This window comes from Aspergillus ambiguus (assembly GCF_047715705.1).
Source record: "Aspergillus ambiguus strain CBS 117.58 unplaced genomic scaffold BDV59scaffold_26, whole genome shotgun sequence".
Classification (NCBI taxonomy): Eukaryota; Fungi; Ascomycota; class Eurotiomycetes; order Eurotiales; family Aspergillaceae; genus Aspergillus; species Aspergillus ambiguus.
Genome location: NW_027395539.1, coordinates 263,330 through 281,509, shown reverse-complemented (window position 1 = coordinate 281,509; position 18,180 = coordinate 263,330). Strand labels below are relative to the sequence as shown.

Below are 18,180 nucleotides of genomic sequence, written 5' to 3'. Positions count from 1 at the left end.
ATTGCATAGTTTTACGATGTTGGACAAGTAGTTCTACACGTGCGTGTGGGACGGACGTATTATCTTATCTCCGACTCAACGTCAGCCAAACTGCGGAGGGCTGAGATGCTCCAACTTCTCTTCCCAACTTCATCCTGCACCCTTGCCACGATCCCCCTCCTCATCGCCTATCGCAATATTCCCCCTGAATCAGTCACAATCCGAGTGAATTTGCCATGAGTTGTCCAGTTCAGCCGTCATCTGGATCCTTCCGACGCTGAGCGCCCCTCTTCACCTCACCCTCTCGGACACAGCCGGGTAGATGCAGCAGAACTCGCGAGGCGCCACCGAACCGAGGAGCGGTAAGCGCAAGTCGATTGGCAAGCGGAAGCTCCCTGAACAAGAGGACGCATCGCAGCAGTCTTCCCACCAACAGACGACCATATCCGAACTCCTATCCAAAAACACCGCCAGCACCCTGCACTCCTCCCCGACAAACAAGCGTCTGCGCCTATCGTCCTCCCCCTCCGCTCCCACCCCTGCAGAATCCCGACAGGGACAGGGTTCCACCTACAGTATGTCTCGCCCGTTCAACGCCTCCTCTCGTCAAAGCAACTTCACCCCGCATACCGGTGCGAAGAAGCTGGTCGTGAAGAACCTGCGCACCGGCTCGCGCTTGAATCAGGATTCATACTTTGAGAAAGTATGGGGTCAGCTTGACGCGGCTTTGACGGCGGTTTTCGAGGGCGGGAAGCCGGAGACATCGTTGGAGGAACTATACAAAGGTGCCGAGAACGTGTGTCGCCAAGGTAGGGCTGCGGCGCTCGTCAAGAAGCTCCAGGACCGCTGTCAAGGCCATGTCTCTGGGAAACTTCACGATGCGCTCGTGGCCAAGGCCGGTAGTGGAAGCAACATCGATACGCTACGGGCGGTCGTAGAAGCATGGTCTACCTGGCAGTCAAAGCTGGTACGTCATGAGTACTCCTACAGACGGGTTTTGCTTGGTTCGATGCCAACCCCATTAACGCGAGACAGGTCACCATCAGATGGATCTTTTACTACCTCGACCAATCCTTCCTCCTTCATTCCAAGGACTTCCCCGTCATCCGTGAAATGGGGTTGATCCAATTCCGGCATAATATCTTCACTGACCCCGTGCTCGAGCCCAAGATTCTGCAGGGGGCATGCGACCTCGTGGAGGCCGATCGGGACGAAGAACAGAGCATGATCGCCGATTCGTCGTTGCTCCGAAACGCCATCGAACTCTTCCACGGGCTAGATGTGTACGCAAGCAGTTTCGAGCCGTTGTTTGTGTCGGAGTCGACCAAGTTCTTCACCTCTTGGGCTCGAAGGGAGGCAGCCGGCTATCTCGCAACATTCGCTGAAAACAGTCACCGCTTGATTCAACGAGAGGTTGACCGATGCGAGCTGTTCTCGCTCAACCGGAGCACGAAACAGAAACTGTCCGAGTTGCTCGATCAGGCCTTGGTGGTGGGCCAGGAACCCGTCCTGCTGAACCAAAAGGATGTCCTTGGTCTGCTCCGGGCGGGTAATAAAGTTGCCCTGGAGAAGCTGTATTCACTGCTCCAGCGACAGGATCTCGGGTCCAAGTTGAAGGGGGCCTTTAGCGCATATATCATCGAAGAGGGTTCGGGGATTGTTTTTGACGATGACAAAGAAGCGGAAATGATTGTCCGGTTGTTGGACTTCAAACAGCAGCTGGACGACATCTGGAATGACTCGTTCCATCGCAACGAGGACCTTGGTCATACGTTGCGCGAGGCCTTTGAGACGTTCATGAACAAGGGTCGGAAGTCCGAGTCGACCGGAGGCACTGACAATCCCAAGACCGGGGAGATGATCGCCAAGTACGTGGATAGGCTTCTCAAGGGCGGGTGGAAGCTGCCTCCGGGGCGTACTGCGGGAGACGTTCCGCTAGCCGACGAAGACGCCGAGATCAACCGGCAACTGGATCAGGTGTTGGATCTCTTCCGGTTTGTGCACGGAAAGGCAGTTTTCGAGGCCTTCTACAAGAATGACCTCGCTCGACGACTGCTGATGGGCCGAAGTGCGAGTGACGATGCGGAGAAGAGCATGCTTTCGCGGCTCAAGACAGGTGCGTCGGGTTCCTCCCGTGTGGTGTTTACTGTATTGGTGCCCGGCTGACATGATCGATCAGAATGCGGATCCAGCTTCACCCACAACCTGGAGTCCATGTTCAAGGACATGGATGTGGCGAGGGACGAGATGGTGGCGTACAACTCCCTCCAGCGCGAGCGTAGACACCGTCTGCCGGTCGATCTGAACGTGAGCGTTCTCTCCGCCGCGTCGTGGCCCACATATCCAGATGTCCAGGTCCGAATACCGCCGGAGATCGCCACGGCGGTTGACGACTTTGAGAAGTTCTATCACACCAAGTACCAGGGACGGAAGCTCAACTGGAAGCACCAGCTTGCGCATTGCCAGCTACGCGCCCGATTTCCCAAGGGGGATAAGGAACTTGTGGTCAGCTCGTTTCAGGCGATTGTGTTGCTGTTGTTTAACGAGGTCCCAAATCGAGGGACTCTGAGTTATTCGCAGATTCAGGAAGCGACCAGTTTGTGTCAGTCCCTTCCTCATCCCTTGTGCGACATTTGTGTAGATACTAATGTCCATACAGCCGACCCCGAGCTGAAACGCACGCTGCAGTCGCTGGCGTGCGCCAAGTACCGGGTACTCAGCAAGAAGCCCAAAGGCCGCGACGTGCACGCGACGGACGAGTTCTCGTACAACGGCGGGTTCTCGGACGCGAAGATGCGGATCAAGATCAACCAGATCCAGTTGAAGGAGACGAAGGAAGAGAATAAGACGACGCATGAGCGAGTAGCGGCTGATCGACACTATGAGACGCAGGCGGCGATAGTGCGGATCATGAAGAGTCGCAAGACGATCACGCACCCGGAACTGGTGGCGGAGGTGATCAAGGCGACGCGCAGTCGAGGGGTGTTGGAGCCGTCGGACATAAAGAAGAACATCGAGAAGTGAGTGATCCATACGGGAGGTGAGGGAGAGAGGGAACTGCTTGGGCTGACTTGACACAGGTTAATTGAGAAGGATTATATGGAACGAGAGGAGGGCAATCGGTATCAATATGTTGCGTAGAATGCGTTATGGATACATATTATCTACTGTTGACTGTTCGTGACACATGAGATGGTAGACGAAATCTATATTGTAAAGTCATCGGCAGAAACATGGAGACTTGTGTCTATATTATTATGTGTAGAGATGTATAGAACGAGAGACATAGACCTGATAGTTTTGGGAGTCCGCCTGATAATGGGATTGGTTATCCTCATACAAAAGCAGAGAGGAAGAACAGCAGATTGTCACGTGGATTGCTGCTTTCAGGCCGACAGAGTATACCTGGGTATGTCCTCCTGGTACACAACGAAAGTTCTCAGTGTCGGTAGGCGGATATCATAATCAGTAAAATCTCCTTGCTCATGAGTTGTTCATGACCTGTTTGGATAGTTCGGTGGGGGGGAGGTCGGTACCGGCCGAGAAGACAAAACCAACCGATCGATGGGATTAGAGCCGCAAGGATCCATTGGAAGTTAAAGTAAACTGATTGCGTGTAGATAAACCTTGCCGGAAAGAGGGCCAGGAAAATGCATCTATCTGTCTGTTCGACACTCGCCCGAGAGACTCGGCAGAGTTCACGGAGCTGGACGGAAGGGGAAATGTGTTGTGGCTGTGGGAGCTGGATACGGATGCGGATGTGGGATGGACATTCCGGCAGTTTGAGCCCACCGATGGGTCTCGATGAGGCCTCACGTGGATGTCTGAGCTTTTCAGGGACCGACGATCAGGAAATCGAGAGAAGGAGAGAAAGAGCGGGAGACCGCGTACGCAAGCTGTTCGGGATCAATAGTAAGAGACGAAACGAGTAAGGATTGTTGGGGGAAGTGGGTTTGCTCCAGATCTGACAGCGGAGACGATGGGGGTCCGCTTTTTTTTTTTTTTTAAGGTCCCATGATCGATGATGAATGATATGATATGATATCAGATGGGTATGATACGTAGGATTAATTCTCCAATTCATGTACAAGTAGATGGCCAATGGTCCATTGAGTTGTATTACATATATGTAGGTGTGCATCCGGAGTACAATGCACTGCGTAAGTGGTACTATGTACCTACTACATCACCTACTAGGTACTACCCAGTAGGTACTCTAATGTGTCGAGAACACCTATTCCACCGTTCTCCCTGTATGCTTTTTCTCCGTCCTACCCCTGTACAGTAAACCAACTCATCCAATGCTTTATCTATCAACTTTGGTCACATGTACTCTGCGAGGATATGTACCTGATGTGCAAGGGATATATGTCCATGTCCTCGTAGGTATCCTACTTTCTCGGTACACTTCCCCCTTCGGTGAGGATGGATCCGGACCATTCCATACTCCGTCCCAGTTGAACCACTAACCTAAAGCTCCAAGCCATTGTGGGAGAATTCGGGGTAGGACGGTGTGTTGGCGGAAATGCCAGACTGGGTAAGCCGAAGCGCCGGTTCAGCCACGACTACGACGGGTGAGTCCAGACCGAACCATCACTCGAACGATTCTACTGCCCGTCGGTGTACAGAAGTACATCGCATAGTGGGGGTGATGCTGGATTCAGCATTGCCTATCTGGGCGAGTCCATGTGAACAGAAAATCCAACCAGAAAATTAATTCTCCAATTAATTATAGAAATCAATTTGAAAGGAATAAACAAAGTCAAACCGGTTTGCCTGGACCGGTTACGCCATGTTGAAGTGACCAGCTCGAGTATTTATATTCATCTCTCCCTCTTTACTCCTCTCCGACTGCTATTTCTCCCTACTTCTCTACACACACACAAACGCATACATTGTCTCTGTTTCCCTCCCTCCCTCCCTCTCCCTCTCTCTCTCTCTCGGAGCCCTCTGGATTGACATCACCTCATCCATCCCCTCCCCTACTCCACCTGTCAAACCACCGTGAGTCCCCCAGCGAATAATGACACCGTCTTTCCTCCCTCTTCTCCAGTTTTCCATGCACGAGAGAGAGCCTCCGGAACTAACCATCCTCCTCTAGGTGAACCAATTGCTCCACTTTTTCCCCGCCTTGAAACCGCTCGGGTTCGACTGTACGAGCTGTTAGCTGCGCGCGGCTTCACTATATTCGTCTCTCGCCCAGAATCCCCATTCCATACGTTCGACGGCCCAAGCGACATTCGTCTGGCTATATAAAGGAGTCCGGACTCGCTGCAATCGACCGTCCCTCCGACTGTTTCCCTCTCCAGCGTTTTCCTGGTTGCATATCCTGCGCATTTCCCACTATCATCACTGTCCCCACTTGCGCCGGATCCAAACGTCATCACTCCGTATACCCCCTTTCGATCAACAAGACACCATGCAAAGTAGGTGGAAATCGTTCCCCCTTCCCCTTCCATTCGTTGGTCCTGGCCCGGGCCTTATACTGGGGCCTACGTACGCCGTACATCCTCCCACCTCCACCAAGTCGATCTCTCCGCAATCTTCCCCGTGATCCTCTGGACTCCTCTTTTTTTCTCCACAAAAATCCTACCCAAACCCCAGGAATCTTGCATTGGTGTCCCCCGCTAACGCCCACCCCCTCAGCCAAACACTTCTTCGATGACCCGGACCATCTGGTTCGCACAGCTCTCCACTCCCTCACCCTCACCAATCCCGCCCTCGCATTCGACCCGGGAAATAAGGTTATTTTCCGTCGCCCTGATGCTGTCACAAAGAACAAGGTCGCCATCGTCTCCGGCGGTGGCTCGGGCCACGAGCCGGCCTTTGCTGGCTTCGTGGGTCGCGGTTTCTTAGACGCCTCCGCCGCCGGCACCATCTTTGCCTCCCCCTCCGCCGAGCAGATCCGCAAAGCCGCCATGGACCTGGTCGACAATGAGAAGGGCGTCCTCATCATCCCCATGAACTACACCGGCGATGTGCTCAACTTCGGTATGGCCGCCGAGAAGGCCCGCGCCGCCGGAATCAAGACCGAGTTCTTTGCCATCAATGACGACGCCGGTGTCGGTAAGAAGAAGGGTGGAAAGGTGGGCCGTCGCGGCATTGGTGGTGGAATTCTGATCCTGAAGATCGTCAGCGCCTTGGCTGAGGCTGGGTACGTTGCATACAACAAGAGAGGAGTAATGTCTCATGCTGACTGTTGCTAGTGGCTCTCTTGAGGAGGTCTACCAAACCGCCCAGTTTGCAAACAAGAACCTTGCCTCTGTGGGTTCCTCCCTGGAGCATGTTCACATTCCTGGTAGAGACCCTACTGGAGACTCCATCCCTCATGGTGAAGTGGAGGTTGGGATGGGCATTCATAACGAGCCAGGCTCGCACCGCGTGAAGGCAACTTTGCCGGAACTCGTCCAGACCATGCTCTTCCAGATTCTGGACCACAATGACCCTGACCGAGCTTTCCTCACTCACCAGCCTGGTGATGAGTTCGTTCTGTTGATCAACAACCTGGGCAGTGTCAGTACCCTCGAGCTGTCTGGTATCACCGATGAGGTCCACCGCCAGCTGGAACGTGACCACAACATCAAGCCTGTTCGTGTCATCCAGGGTACCTTCCTGACCAGTCTCAACGGCCTGGGGTTCAGCATCTCCCTCCTGAAGCTCGCGGACAACGGACTGGGCCCCGGAAAGTCGTTCCTCGAGCTTCTCGATGCTCCTGCGGAGGCCGTGGGCTGGTCGGCGCCTATTCGCCCATCCACTTGGGCCCACCGGTCCGACGCGCCTGTGGAGATCAAAAAGACCCGTCGCGCAGAAGATCAGCCCTGTAACGTGAAGCGTATGTTCATCCTCCTTCTACTCTTCTTGTCTCTGTTCCAAAGATCTAACCTGGTGACAGTGGACCCTGCCGTTCTCAAGAAGGTCCTGGGTGCCGGTCTCAAGCGAGTCATCGCCGCCGAGCCCCAGGTCACCCGCTACGACACCATCGTTGGCGACGGCGACTGCGGCGTGGGCCTGAAGCGCGGCGCGGAAGCAGTCCAGGCCCTCCTGGACGACCCGTCCGCCAACATCACCGAGGACGTGGTGAACGCGGTGAACCGCATCGTCACCGTCGTGGAGAACACCATGGACGGCACCTCGGGCGCGATCTACGCCATCTTCCTCAACGCGCTGGCCCACGGTCTGCGTGAGCAGGACAAGGGCGCTGCCACCCCGGCCAACGCGGACGTCTGGGCCGCCGCCCTGAAGTACTCCCGCACCGCGCTGGCCAAATACACTCCGGCCCAGCCCGGCGACCGGACTATGATCGATGCGCTGGTTCCCTTCTGCGAAGCCCTCCTCAAAAGCAAGGACGTGCATACCGCTGCCGCCGCCGCGAACGAGGGCGCTGAGGCCACCAAGGCCATGAAGGCCAGCCTGGGACGCACCGTCTACGTGGGTGGCGAGGAAGAGTGGGTGGGCAAGGTCCCCGACCCCGGCGCGTACGGTCTGGCCGAATTCTTGGCCGGGATTGCGGAGGCTATTTAATAATCTTCTTCTTGCGGTACATATTGCATCGCATGTGTCTTACATAATTGATGACCTTAATGACGGATGTTATCTGGGTTAATTTAGGACTGGTTCCAATGAAAGCATTTCTTTTTACCTGACTCTAAACGTGGTAGTCTTCACTGGTATCTTGCTGTGCGTGAAATATTCCTAGACAACGTATTAGGTCTGCCTTGTAAGATACGATGGTCCACCGGAAATGTTTCATAACGTGGTTTGGGCATCGTCTTCTACCGTATAATTTGAATCCCGATTTATCTGGCATGTAGTCCTAATGATCCGCGACATAGCATAGGGGAATTACTAGGGAACGAGGGAGTGAAACACTCGGACGTCCACAAGCTTGTTGGTTGGTATTACATATATGCATTCCAAGTTGAGTATTGTGTCGATCCGTGCTCTCATAAACCAACTTCCACCCAGTGGAACACAGACAAAGCATTCTAACTCGATTTTTAAAACTTTTTCGAAGCATCAGACCAAACAAACGCCAGAGCTATCGCCTCATGATATGAGAAAACCTCGGACGAAAACGGGGAAATCCGAAGGAAAAGATGGAAGCCCCGCCGATTCCGAGACGGTGAAGCAGTGGACGTACCCCTCACACACCAAACTTCGCCAGGAACCGTCGGGGAGGGTATCGATGTCAAATGATGGTACGTCTCTTTCGTTTGACCTCAGACCGGACGGGGGGAGAAAAGCCGCAGACCAAGACCCCACCACGTGATAGGAATCCGGCTCATTCAGCTGAGCAGGACCAGAATGACAGAATCACCGCGCAAGAACCTGCGTAGGTTAGCAGACAAAAAGAAGTGATGGGAATCGTCAGAATCATACATCTTGCTGATGAAGCGGTCCTTGTTGACACCCTTGCCCTTGGTACCCTTGGGCTTCTCCGTCCACATCTCCTTGACATTCTCCAACACCATGTTGCAGTGGCGGTCGAAGGCCTTGACACGGGCGAGCAACTTGCGGTTGTTCCGGCATGAGATCAGCACCTGGGTGTGTGTGCGGGTGGCCGTTTGAAGAAGGGAAAGGGGACCGGCGGTGAGCTCATGTTCCTCAACGAGAGAGACCTCGTATTCACTGATTGGCAGAGAAGGCGTTAGAAGGATGCATGAGATGATACCAATGCGACGGGTTGGTGAAGAGGGGATGGACGAGCGGGATAGCTTCTAAAGCTCGGGGGATGGGATCATCATGTGATGCTGATGGTTTCAGATGGAATGTGACAGGAAAGGCGTTGCATAGCCTCATCAATGATTGGGTGACTGGAGGAAACGTACGTGAGCTCGCTCTTCGGCTTGTTCAGAAGATCTCTGCGGATTGGACGAGACGGTTAGCATCACCGACAAGACACGACGGGCTGATGAGTCACAGTAGGACCATTCGGGCGGGGAAGACGTACTGGATCTTGGGATCGGTCGACATGGTGGGAGGGTATAAAAGGGGGATGGGAGGAAGGGCGACTGGGAGCGATGAACAGCAGCGACGTCGATATCAACGACTTCTCAACCTGTGGCTTGTCTTGGCGCGGGTGGATCACGTGCCGCGCGTGTTTGCCGTGTTTGCGCCTTCCGCGCGATTGGCTCCGTCACGTCGCGTCCGACACGCCTGCGGATCATCCCAGCTTCACATCTTCTCTTCTTCTTCTTCTTCTTCTCTTCCTCTTCCCAACCTCCTCCTCCCCCATACCTCTCTCGTCTCCCTCGCGTCTCATTCTGCACAATCTCTTGGTGCTCCAGAGCCGTTCGAACCTTCTTCCTCACCGCATCTTTCTCCCCTTCCCGCGTCCGCATTCCAGTCGCCCTGTTCCCCGCGACTTCGTTGCATAGGTAGATACATACCACGCATTCTCCCCGTCGGTTGCCGATCCAGCAGGCTTCCTCATATGGGAAAAAGCCAGAAAAGGGGGGAAAGACGCACGCTTGAAGGATAATTCGATCCCTGGCCGATTTTCGACGCATCTCCCTCGCGTTAACCGAATCTTGCCTCGATCACGTTTCGACGGTCAAATCCCTCGCCTTTAACTGGCTTCTTTTTGCCGACCCGGTTTCATCCCTAATCCGCTCCTCCACGATTCATATTTCGGCTTATTTCTGCTTATGGTGAACACTCATATTCGGGTGGCATGGAATCTCAGGACGGGATTTCCGTCCGGCCCATGAGGCGTAGGTCCCCTCGTGGTTAGAGCTGCATTCATCCGTGGATACTGACCATTGAACTTCAAATCTATAGTGAAGGTACTATACACCTTCGATGATGCAAGCAAAACGAATTGTCTGGCTCGATGGCCTAATCTTCTCGACGTCCAAACCGCCGCGCTGGACGAACAAACCCAGATCGGCGTCATCGAGCTGAAAACATGCATCCAGGCCATTGTGTCCGCAAGGTTTGCTGATTCGCCCCCCCCCCCCCCCCGGGGTTCTGTCCCATGGCTAACGCATGTCTTCATAGCCCTGAGTTGGTGGCCAAGCTAGGACAGGATTATACGGTCTACGCCTACGACTACTCTGAATATGAGACCCCCCTCGTCGGACAGGGTATGCTTTCATGGGTTCTCGCTTCGGCCTCGCCCACGCCTCACGCACCAGCACATCAGTCCAAAACTATGGTGACCGGTCGTGTATGCAAAAATGTACTGGGGCTGTTTTCGAAAGGTGCCCAGGAGACGCTAGAGGTCAAGTTGCGGCTGGTCCCCGTGCCGACCGTGATGCAAAGCGAGTACCTCGAGAGCATGCAAAGATACAGGGACCTGAGCAACGTCATTCCCCACGAATTCAACGCTCAAGCATGGTCAAACTTTGTTCGCCAAAACCCTACTCTTATGGCCGCTGGCCCTGTCCAACCAGGGAGGACGACGTCGCCCATGGATCATGTCGGGATTGAGCGGTTTCACCAATTGCTCAGCGAGGGGTCAACACCGCGGGAACTACCCTCCGTTGGTGCCAATGGTAACTTCCGTTCCGTGTCTCCCTCGCAGTCCCTGGGCGCCCCCGGGAGCCGGGTCTCGACTCCCGGCGCCCAACCTTCAACAAGTCATCAGCAACTGGAACAGATGTCCCAGCCACAACAGCAATCAACACAGCCTCAGCTGGAAAGATCTCACAGTGATGTTATCCGTCCTTCTTCGAGCGCATCCATGCGCGACTCGGACTTCCATGCCACTGCACGGTACAATAGCCGCAGGGGTTCTATCCAGTCAGGCTACGGTAGCGGCGAGGAATCTGCGGAGCAACAGCCACGTAAACGGGCGAAGCTGTATCGGGCGGACTTACCTGGCAAGTTGGATTTCAACATTGAGAGACAGCCCAGCTCACTGCGCGTGGCCGCTAGCACCGCCGCGTCTGTTCGGATTCACCGCCCGACACCCGTCAACCCTTCAATTGCGGCCGCTCAGAGCTCAAATGAGGAGCCCATTCGCCCACCAACCCCGATCTCGCTCTCCAATGATCTACCTCGCCGCTCGCGTCCTCCCCCGAGTCTCTTGCGGGAGTCATCGGTTCAGAGCCATAACCAATACACCTCTCCGTACCCTATGAGCGATGACCAAATGGCCGCGGAACCCAACATGCATTCGCCGGAAGAATCTCGCTATCAAGGACTCTTCGAGCCTTCGTTCACTATGCCGTCCTCTCCTCCAGTCCTAGATTGCGGCTTTCCAACCCGATCGAGTCCTGTCCTGCCGCCTATGGTCACTGATCCGGACTCCGGCTTTATGAGCGGTGGACTGGATGAACTGCTGGATGAGGACATTGGCACGCCCCTGGAGGATTGTACGGCCTCCGTGTCCAACAAGCGAACAGCCCGTCCGGCAATCCAGCCTAGCTCGCCTGCCCCTGCTCCCGCTATTCCTGATAGCCAAAATGACAATGCCACCGCGAACAATGGCTCAAGAGATCAGTACGCAAAGGAAATTACACCAGCGCGTTCTCGAGCTCCTGCCAGTGCTGCGGGCTCGAGACCGTCTTCTCGTGCTAGCTTTCGGCAGGCACCTAAGCCCTTGGCTCCAGCCCCCATATCCCAAAGCGAGCTGGAAAATCTGATAAACGCAATTCCTGCAAGTGACCCAGTTATGCCCACCCAGCCACACGCGCAACAACACCATCCCTGCAGTGCAGGCCCGATGAGCGATTTTACGGCCGCTGAGACCCCTGCCCCTCAACCTGTCCCCGACGACGGTAAGGTTCGCAGTGGCGCAGGTGCACGGCGATTGAAGCAAGTCCAAGCTCGGCTTGACAGGTGCATCCGCGATGGACAGGTGCCTCCTTATTGCGAGAACTGCGGTGCTATCGAAACTCCTACCTGGCGTAGGGCCTGGTCTAAGGAGATTGAGGGGAGCGAGGATGAAGCCAACGAGATGACAAAGGATTCCACTTGCCTGTTCTGGCAGTCTCTCAAGCGAGATGAGCAAGAGAAGGTCATCAAGTTTAAGCTTGTGAAAAAGAGCCTGGCTGATGTCGATAACGACTTCCATCAAATTCTTCTCTGCAACCGTGAGTGTTCGTCATTTCGGGCTGACATTTCTTTCACTAACAAATAGACAAGCCTGCGGTCTTTGGCTTCACAAGTTCAGGTGCATGCGTCCAGAAAACCGGTGGAACAAAAACGCGAGTAATAAGCGAAAACGCCCCCCGAGGAACCGAAAGAGAGGAGGCCCGCTCTCCAACAATAGCTCCTCAACCAAGAGTCGCGGGACTGGGTCTAACAAGGTCGAGGGGTCATCACCAGGAGCGTCCGATGCATCGTCGCCGGCCGGTGAGGACGGAACCACCCCACACGTGGAGAATGACAACAATAACGAAAACGCCAATGATCCGGACAATGATGACGATGTCCAAGAGCTTCCGTCCAAGCGCCGTCGTGCCAACAGTATGGAACCGAGGAGGTCATCAGACATGGCGGGAAGCCGCTGGCAAGAGCAAGATGCCGTCGAGGCCCTCCGGCGGGCGATCCAGTCCAGCCCCGCTCGGAATCTTGAAAGCCGCAATTCTACAGCGCCGGGTGAGAATAGTCTTACTCCCAAGCCTGTGAGGAGAGCGCTTTTTCCTAATGCACAGGCCGAGGGTGGGCCTCTGAAAGCTCTAGGCGAGTCCGTTATGAACAGCCCCCGGCGCAGCCCTCGCATCGCCTCTCGCGAAGACAAGCGGCCTCAGGACAAAGAGAACGGCGGCATGTCTGACCTGGATCGTCTCTTCGAGAGCCCCACCTTCGAGTTTGACCTCCCTACTAGTCCGACGCCGAGACGACGGAACCCTCGGGCTGGCGAGAAGCGACTCTCCCTGCCTAGCAATTCTCCTTCCGCGCCGAGAACGCGCAAGGACTTGTACACGGACTCGCCGACCAAGCTCACTGCACAGAGGCTTCAGCGGATCCAAAGTAGCCCGGGGACGCCACGTCACAGCAAGACGCCCAAGAACTCGCGCACCCAGATGTCGCAGCTGCCTTCTTTGCCTGAGGATGCGTTCAGCACAGACGCACTCGAGGGTATCGATAATATTGTTGACATTTTCTCCGATGCGTCCGCCACCAATGTGGACTCTTTGTTTACGTTTGAAGCGTCAAAATACCCATCTAACAACAACTGGGCAGACTGGCTCCCGTCGGACTACGTGTCTCCAACCAGATCCGATGACAATCAAAACAACGAGCAGGGTGATATCTCTGGCGACTTGATTAACACGATCCTGTCGGATCCTCACGTTCAAAAGGAGAATCTCCAGGACCTGGACATTTTCAATTACGGTGGCGCAAACCTCCTTGATTCGGGCATCTTCAACTCGGAGTCGCTGCCGCAGGGTATCATGGAGCTCGGAGCTAAGGCAAGATCGTCGGCTGGATCCCCCAACAAGGAACAAATTGGAAGGACAAATAATGCTTGATGAGTTTCTTTTGTTTGAATTGCTTCGAGTGTCGGAGTGCCTGTCGTTTTACTGTTTACTTATTATCCTTTTCTGTGTTTAAGCGAAGGCGTTAGCGGATACGATGATCTCAGGCAGATTAGCCTGGGCTGTTCCATCGTTTGGGATCGGGAGCATCTTACGTGTTACGTTGGTCACTGAGGCTCCACGGCTATGCATAGATAGGCTTTAATATCTATCCAAGACTATGAGTACTTTTGCCCCTATCGGTGCCTGAATAGTATATCTAGCGAAAGCCAAGACACCTATAGTGCTGGTGACGCTCATCCTCGTCAGCCAGTCGAGCAGCGAATGTTGTTACGCTGTGGTCAATCACAGGCTGATACTTGAGGCTCGTCAGCTGGGCGCTTTGACCCCGGCTCCAAAGAACACCACCACCACACCACCCAGACTACACATGACGCCGTCCTCTCGAACGGCCAGCGCAGTTGGCCCGACCTGCCCTCCCTGGCTCAGGAGCTGCAGGGTTCGTGGGTCAAAGAGTCCATGGAGCTCACTACTGCCGAAAGAGAGAGCCTCGACGTGCTAACAGCTAAACTCGGCGCGGTGGGGGCCTGTTTGGCTGAACTGATTCACTGTGCGCTATGGCTCTTTAGGCAGACACTGGAATTCGATCGGCCACTGACTGCGCCCTCCACTAGTGAGGAGGGCTTGCACAATACCATCAATGCGGTTGCCGATCTCCTCCCGGCATGTCTGGTTTGGTTGCACCATAATAAGCATACGCTCTGACCGCCCGTGGTAACCAGCTCAGACCTTTCCCAGAAGTCCGGAGGTACATGGCGAGAGCCAGTGGAAATAGTTGTCATTGCTCTACAACACGAATGAGTGCGGGTACATCATCTGAGACCTTTCTGAAGTAGCTCTTCACATCATTGTAACCACGCGTCATAACTTTTCTTCGGATTTCATTGTATAGGACCTCAGAGAGCATAGTTCAACCCATTCCTCGAGGGTAAGTATTGACATAAAACGCAGGTATCAAGCAAACATGAAGTCATAACCCATTAATCAGTATCATAGAACAGCGACTTGAACTTATGCGTGGCATTGACCACCTGCTCGTAGATTTTGTAATCTATCAAGGTCAGCGTCGTATACAGACGAAAAAAATTAGGAGACGCCGTCAGATACGCACCACAGTCGCTGGGATTCCCCCAGTCAAATGACGCAAGAACCCTCACGCCAATACCCTACAGCAGTCAGTCACGCCACGCAATAGCAAAAACAAGATAGACGAACCTGTTCGCCCTCAAGATCCGTCACCTTCCCCACAACCTCGACCAGCTGCCCCAGCTGCAAATGCGACGACGGCTGCAAGACTAGGGCGACGTCCCCGTTCGTGCCGCAGGCGAGTGTCGCCCTGTCGCCGCGCAAAGCTGTCACTGTTCCCAGGAGTCGGACGGTATTCGTGGAGCGGGCGCCGTTGGCCGTGGACGGATGAAAGGACGGGAGGTCTGCGGGGAGAACGCGGGGAGTTTGGAGGGACATTTTGGAGAAGTTGAGCGTATTTCAAGTTGGTTCCTGGGGAGGAGGCTGTCTTCGGTGTTGTCGCTTGTCGTTGCGGGGTGGACTTGACGATGCGCTGTGGGAGGCGCGCGGCGCGCAACGCGTAGTCACGTGGTGCAAACCGGGATTATCTAATCGCCTGGAGCTTGAATCGAGCATACGACGAAAAAAAGGTAGCGCACCGCAACGTCGTTTCGTTTTAATCCGCACGAGCAGTCGAACCGAAGAATCGATCACTTTGCCTGAATCGCACCCTCACCGATGTCGTACGAAAGTCGTTTCTAACCCATCCCAGTCCAACCGACCAACCCACCACCATGCCCCCGCCACTACCGTCGCAGCATCGCGGCATGACCGCCAACCCACTCAAGCCCGTCCGTCGCTATCGACCGGGTAAAGCCATCGCGGAGGAGCCCTCGTCCTCCGAGGAAGACGAGGAGGTCGAGGATGAGCAGGTCAAGGAGCAGGAGCGACGGCGACAGGAACAACAGCAGCGTCTGAAGCAGCGTGCGGCGCCCAAGGCGAGCTCGTTCCCCGCGGGCGGTGCCGCTGCGGGTAAGATCACGAAGGGTGTGCGAGATGTGAGAATCGAGCCGGAGGAGGATGAGGATGAGGAGGGGTTTGTTACGGAGGAGGAGGAAGAGGAGAATGAACCAACGAAGCCGTCCAAGGTGGCCCCTCATGTTGCTGGCGACAGAGTCGAGGCCCCCGCTCGTACAGTGAGCAAGGATGAAGTCGAGGAGGAAGAGGAGGAGGAATCGGAAGAGGAAGAGAGCTCCGAGGAGGAAAGCAGCTCCGAAGATGAGGCCCCGCGAAGGGTCCTCCTACGACCTACGTTTATCAAAAAGGGCCAGCGTAATAACGCTGCGGGCCAGGGTCAGAACCAGGGCCACGAGACGCAAGGAAAATCCACTCAGACCGCCGCTGCAGATTCGGCGGCGGAGGCAGAAGCACGTCGCGCACAGCGCCAGGAGAAGGCGAATATGTTGATTCGCGAGCAGCTCGAAAAGGATGCCATCGCACGGAGTGCCGCGAACAAGGCCTGGGATGACGATGAACAGGAAGCGGCCGAGGAGGGTGCAATTGATGACAGGGATGGGGTCGACCCTGAAGCCGAATACGCCGCGTGGAAGCTCCGTGAGCTGAAACGTATCAAGCGTGAGCGGGAGGCCATTGAGGCGGCCGAGAAGGAGCGCGAGGAGGTCGAGCGTCGCCGCAACCTCACGGCCGAGGAGCGTGAGCGGGAAGATCGCGAGTACATCGCCAAACAAAAGGAAGAGAAAGAGGCGTCGCGCGGTGAGACTGGGTACATGAAACGGTACTTCCACAAGGGGGCGTTCTTCCGTGACGATCTGGAGCGCGAAGGCCTGGATAAGCGAGACATCATGGGCTCAAGATTCGTGGACGAAGTGTCTCGCGAAACGCTACCTCAGTACATGCAGATCCGCGACATGACTAAACTTGGGAAAAAGGGACGCACGCGCTACAAGGATCTGAAATCGGAAGATACAGGACGCTTTGGAGAAGGCTTCGATAACCGTCGTCGTCGCAATGATGTTCCCACGGGTATTACAGACGAACGGTTCCTGCCAGACCGCGGAGATGACCGACCCCGGGGCCCTACCGGGGCCAATGCGAGTGCTGTCCGGGAGCGGAGGCGGTCGTATTCTCCCCAACGAGACCGCCGAGATCGTTCGGAGGGGGATCGGGGAGACAGCTACCGGCCGGACAATGGCAGTCGGAGGAAGCGAAGCCCCTCGCCTTACGAAGATCGCGAGAAACGACGGCGGACCGAGGAGGTATCATAACGACAGACTGTGGGCACAAACTCCATTCTAATCCTAATGGCGTTGCTGGGTATCTCGAAGGCATGCTGGAACAGGGTTCACTTCGCATGGACAAAACCAACGGTTCTTCCTGTATTTAATGAAATCTCATAAATGGTTCATAACATTGACTGTTCTCGGGCGGTGGTTGGCCGTGATCGACCGGCCATCCATTGCATACATAGTTTGGCTGGAATCCTGCAGAGCAAGGCGGCGTCGGTCGTAATCATATTATCATATCCCTCTTGGAATCTGAAACATAGACCAGTCCCACGGTTCGAATCTGCGCTTCCGCCTCAGACATCGCGGGCCCGATCAGGGGGGCCATCACAGTCGCCATCAAGGCCGCCCACGGCACGATGGTTAGCTCGCTTATTTCACGCCCGCCCGCTCCAGGACCTTCTCCCTCTCCATTACGCTTTCACCAAAACGTACGAGAAATATCGTCCTGCCGGGCCACATTTCCGTGGGCTGATTATGGGCGGTGACCTTGGCCTCGAAGCCACACCCGTCGCACACGCCCTCGATAATTCCAGCAACGAAAGCAGCGCAATTGAGCATGCTCATTTCCTTTGGCACGCTGATGTAAGTATTGACGAGTGGGTCGTTATCCGTGATCATGTATTCGTTGGGAGTATCAGGAGAGACGGAATGTTCGAGGGCATCGGCGGAGCGGTTGAACAGGAGGCGCCAGAGGGGTCCGTGGATGAGATGGAGCAGGGGCAAAATCCGAAGAGGACGGTGCGGAGGAGAAGAGGAGGTGGATGAGCTGGATAGAGACGAGGAGCTGGAGCTGGATATGGTCCGGTAGAAGAGAAGGTCGAGGAGACGGAGCCCTAGAGGGTAGCCTTGTTCGTTTAACCTGGGAGGGTCAGCTTCATCCCACAGAAACGTATCTGCAGGGGAGGGCCAACCGTTTCTCTAGGTCCTGAATACCTGTTACTCTCCGTTGGGCATAGGTGACCATTTCGGAGAAGAGGAAGGCAAAACTGGCGCGACTGGATTCGGCATTTCGACTCCGGTTCAGGTGTCGGTCGTAGATGGTCTTGCGATTGGAGGGGACACGGAGCCCAGGGCTCGTTTGAGAAGGATTAGGGGACTGAGGCGAGGACTGTTGCTTGTCGCTGGAGGCAGAGAGGTTCGAGTTGCTGTTACTGAATGACAGCATCGACGAGTGTCGTGCGGGATGTGACATGGTTGCGTTGTGTTATAGAAGGTTCCGGGGGGTAGGGGGGAATTGTGAGAGCCGATGGAGGTGGTGTAGGTATCACAGATATTGTTTCATGCTGGATAGAATTAATCAGGAGAGACAATGATATCTGGGAGAGTCCTTTGGTTGGGAGGGAACGGAGAGGAAGCGGAAGACGGTGTCGTTGATGGCGATGTTGTTGATCCCATACGGC

The 18,180-nt window shown here is 55.1% G+C and overlaps 7 protein-coding genes across 7 annotated transcripts; 4 read left to right on the top strand and 3 right to left on the bottom strand.

Moving 5' to 3' along the window:
• Positions 1–2: 2 nt before the first annotated feature.
• Positions 3–3,473, top strand: BDV59DRAFT_72369 (cullin family protein). The gene is made up of 4 exons (XM_073696977.1): positions 3–946; positions 1,015–2,095; positions 2,159–2,999; positions 3,060–3,473. The coding sequence occupies exons 1-4, from the start codon at positions 302–304 to the stop codon at positions 3,118–3,120; spliced, it is 2,628 nt and encodes an 875-aa protein (XP_073546049.1). The 5' UTR covers positions 3–301; the 3' UTR covers positions 3,121–3,473.
• A 1,925-nt stretch (positions 3,474–5,398) lies between these two features.
• Positions 5,399–7,500, top strand: BDV59DRAFT_203728 (putative dihydroxyacetone kinase (DakA); the record flags this gene model as incomplete). Its single annotated transcript, XM_073694321.1, has 4 exons — positions 5,399–5,405; positions 5,626–6,133; positions 6,186–6,811; positions 6,872–7,500. The coding sequence occupies 4 exons, from the start codon at positions 5,399–5,401 to the stop codon at positions 7,498–7,500; spliced, it is 1,770 nt and encodes a 589-aa protein (XP_073546048.1).
• A 138-nt stretch (positions 7,501–7,638) lies between these two features.
• BDV59DRAFT_182955 (mRNA splicing protein SMD2) lies at positions 7,639–9,009 on the bottom strand. Its single transcript, XM_073690423.1, has 4 exons — positions 8,930–9,009; positions 8,808–8,840; positions 8,359–8,607; positions 7,639–8,307 (listed from the first exon to the last, which is right to left on the bottom strand). Exons 1-4 carry the CDS (start codon positions 8,950–8,952, stop codon positions 8,265–8,267), a joined length of 348 nt encoding a protein of 115 aa, XP_073546047.1. The 5' UTR covers positions 8,953–9,009; the 3' UTR covers positions 7,639–8,264.
• A 159-nt stretch (positions 9,010–9,168) lies between these two features.
• On the top strand, positions 9,169–13,683 carry BDV59DRAFT_182953 (putative GATA transcription factor (Ams2)). The gene is made up of 4 exons (XM_073690422.1): positions 9,169–9,692; positions 9,760–9,913; positions 9,979–12,017; positions 12,070–13,683. Exons 1-4 carry the CDS (start codon positions 9,653–9,655, stop codon positions 13,401–13,403), a joined length of 3,567 nt encoding a protein of 1,188 aa, XP_073546046.1. The 5' UTR covers positions 9,169–9,652; the 3' UTR covers positions 13,404–13,683.
• Positions 13,684–14,449: 766 nt separating this feature from the next.
• Positions 14,450–14,933, bottom strand: BDV59DRAFT_203725 (putative ssDNA binding protein Ssb3; the record flags this gene model as incomplete). The annotated part of the gene is made up of 3 exons (XM_073694320.1): positions 14,450–14,520; positions 14,581–14,635; positions 14,685–14,933. 3 exons carry the CDS (start codon positions 14,931–14,933, stop codon positions 14,450–14,452), a joined length of 375 nt encoding a protein of 124 aa, XP_073546045.1.
• A 105-nt stretch (positions 14,934–15,038) lies between these two features.
• Positions 15,039–17,150, top strand: BDV59DRAFT_72240 (splicing factor, Prp19-binding domain-containing protein). Its single transcript, XM_073696976.1, has one exon. It carries the CDS (start codon positions 15,269–15,271, stop codon positions 16,757–16,759), a length of 1,491 nt encoding a protein of 496 aa, XP_073546044.1. The 5' UTR covers positions 15,039–15,268; the 3' UTR covers positions 16,760–17,150.
• Positions 16,955–18,119, bottom strand: BDV59DRAFT_72228 (trafficking protein particle complex subunit 5). Its single transcript, XM_073696975.1, has 2 exons — positions 17,692–18,119; positions 16,955–17,639 (listed from the first exon to the last, which is right to left on the bottom strand). The coding sequence occupies exons 1-2, from the start codon at positions 17,970–17,972 to the stop codon at positions 17,150–17,152; spliced, it is 771 nt and encodes a 256-aa protein (XP_073546043.1). The 5' UTR covers positions 17,973–18,119; the 3' UTR covers positions 16,955–17,149.
• Positions 18,120–18,180: the final 61 nt, after the last annotated feature.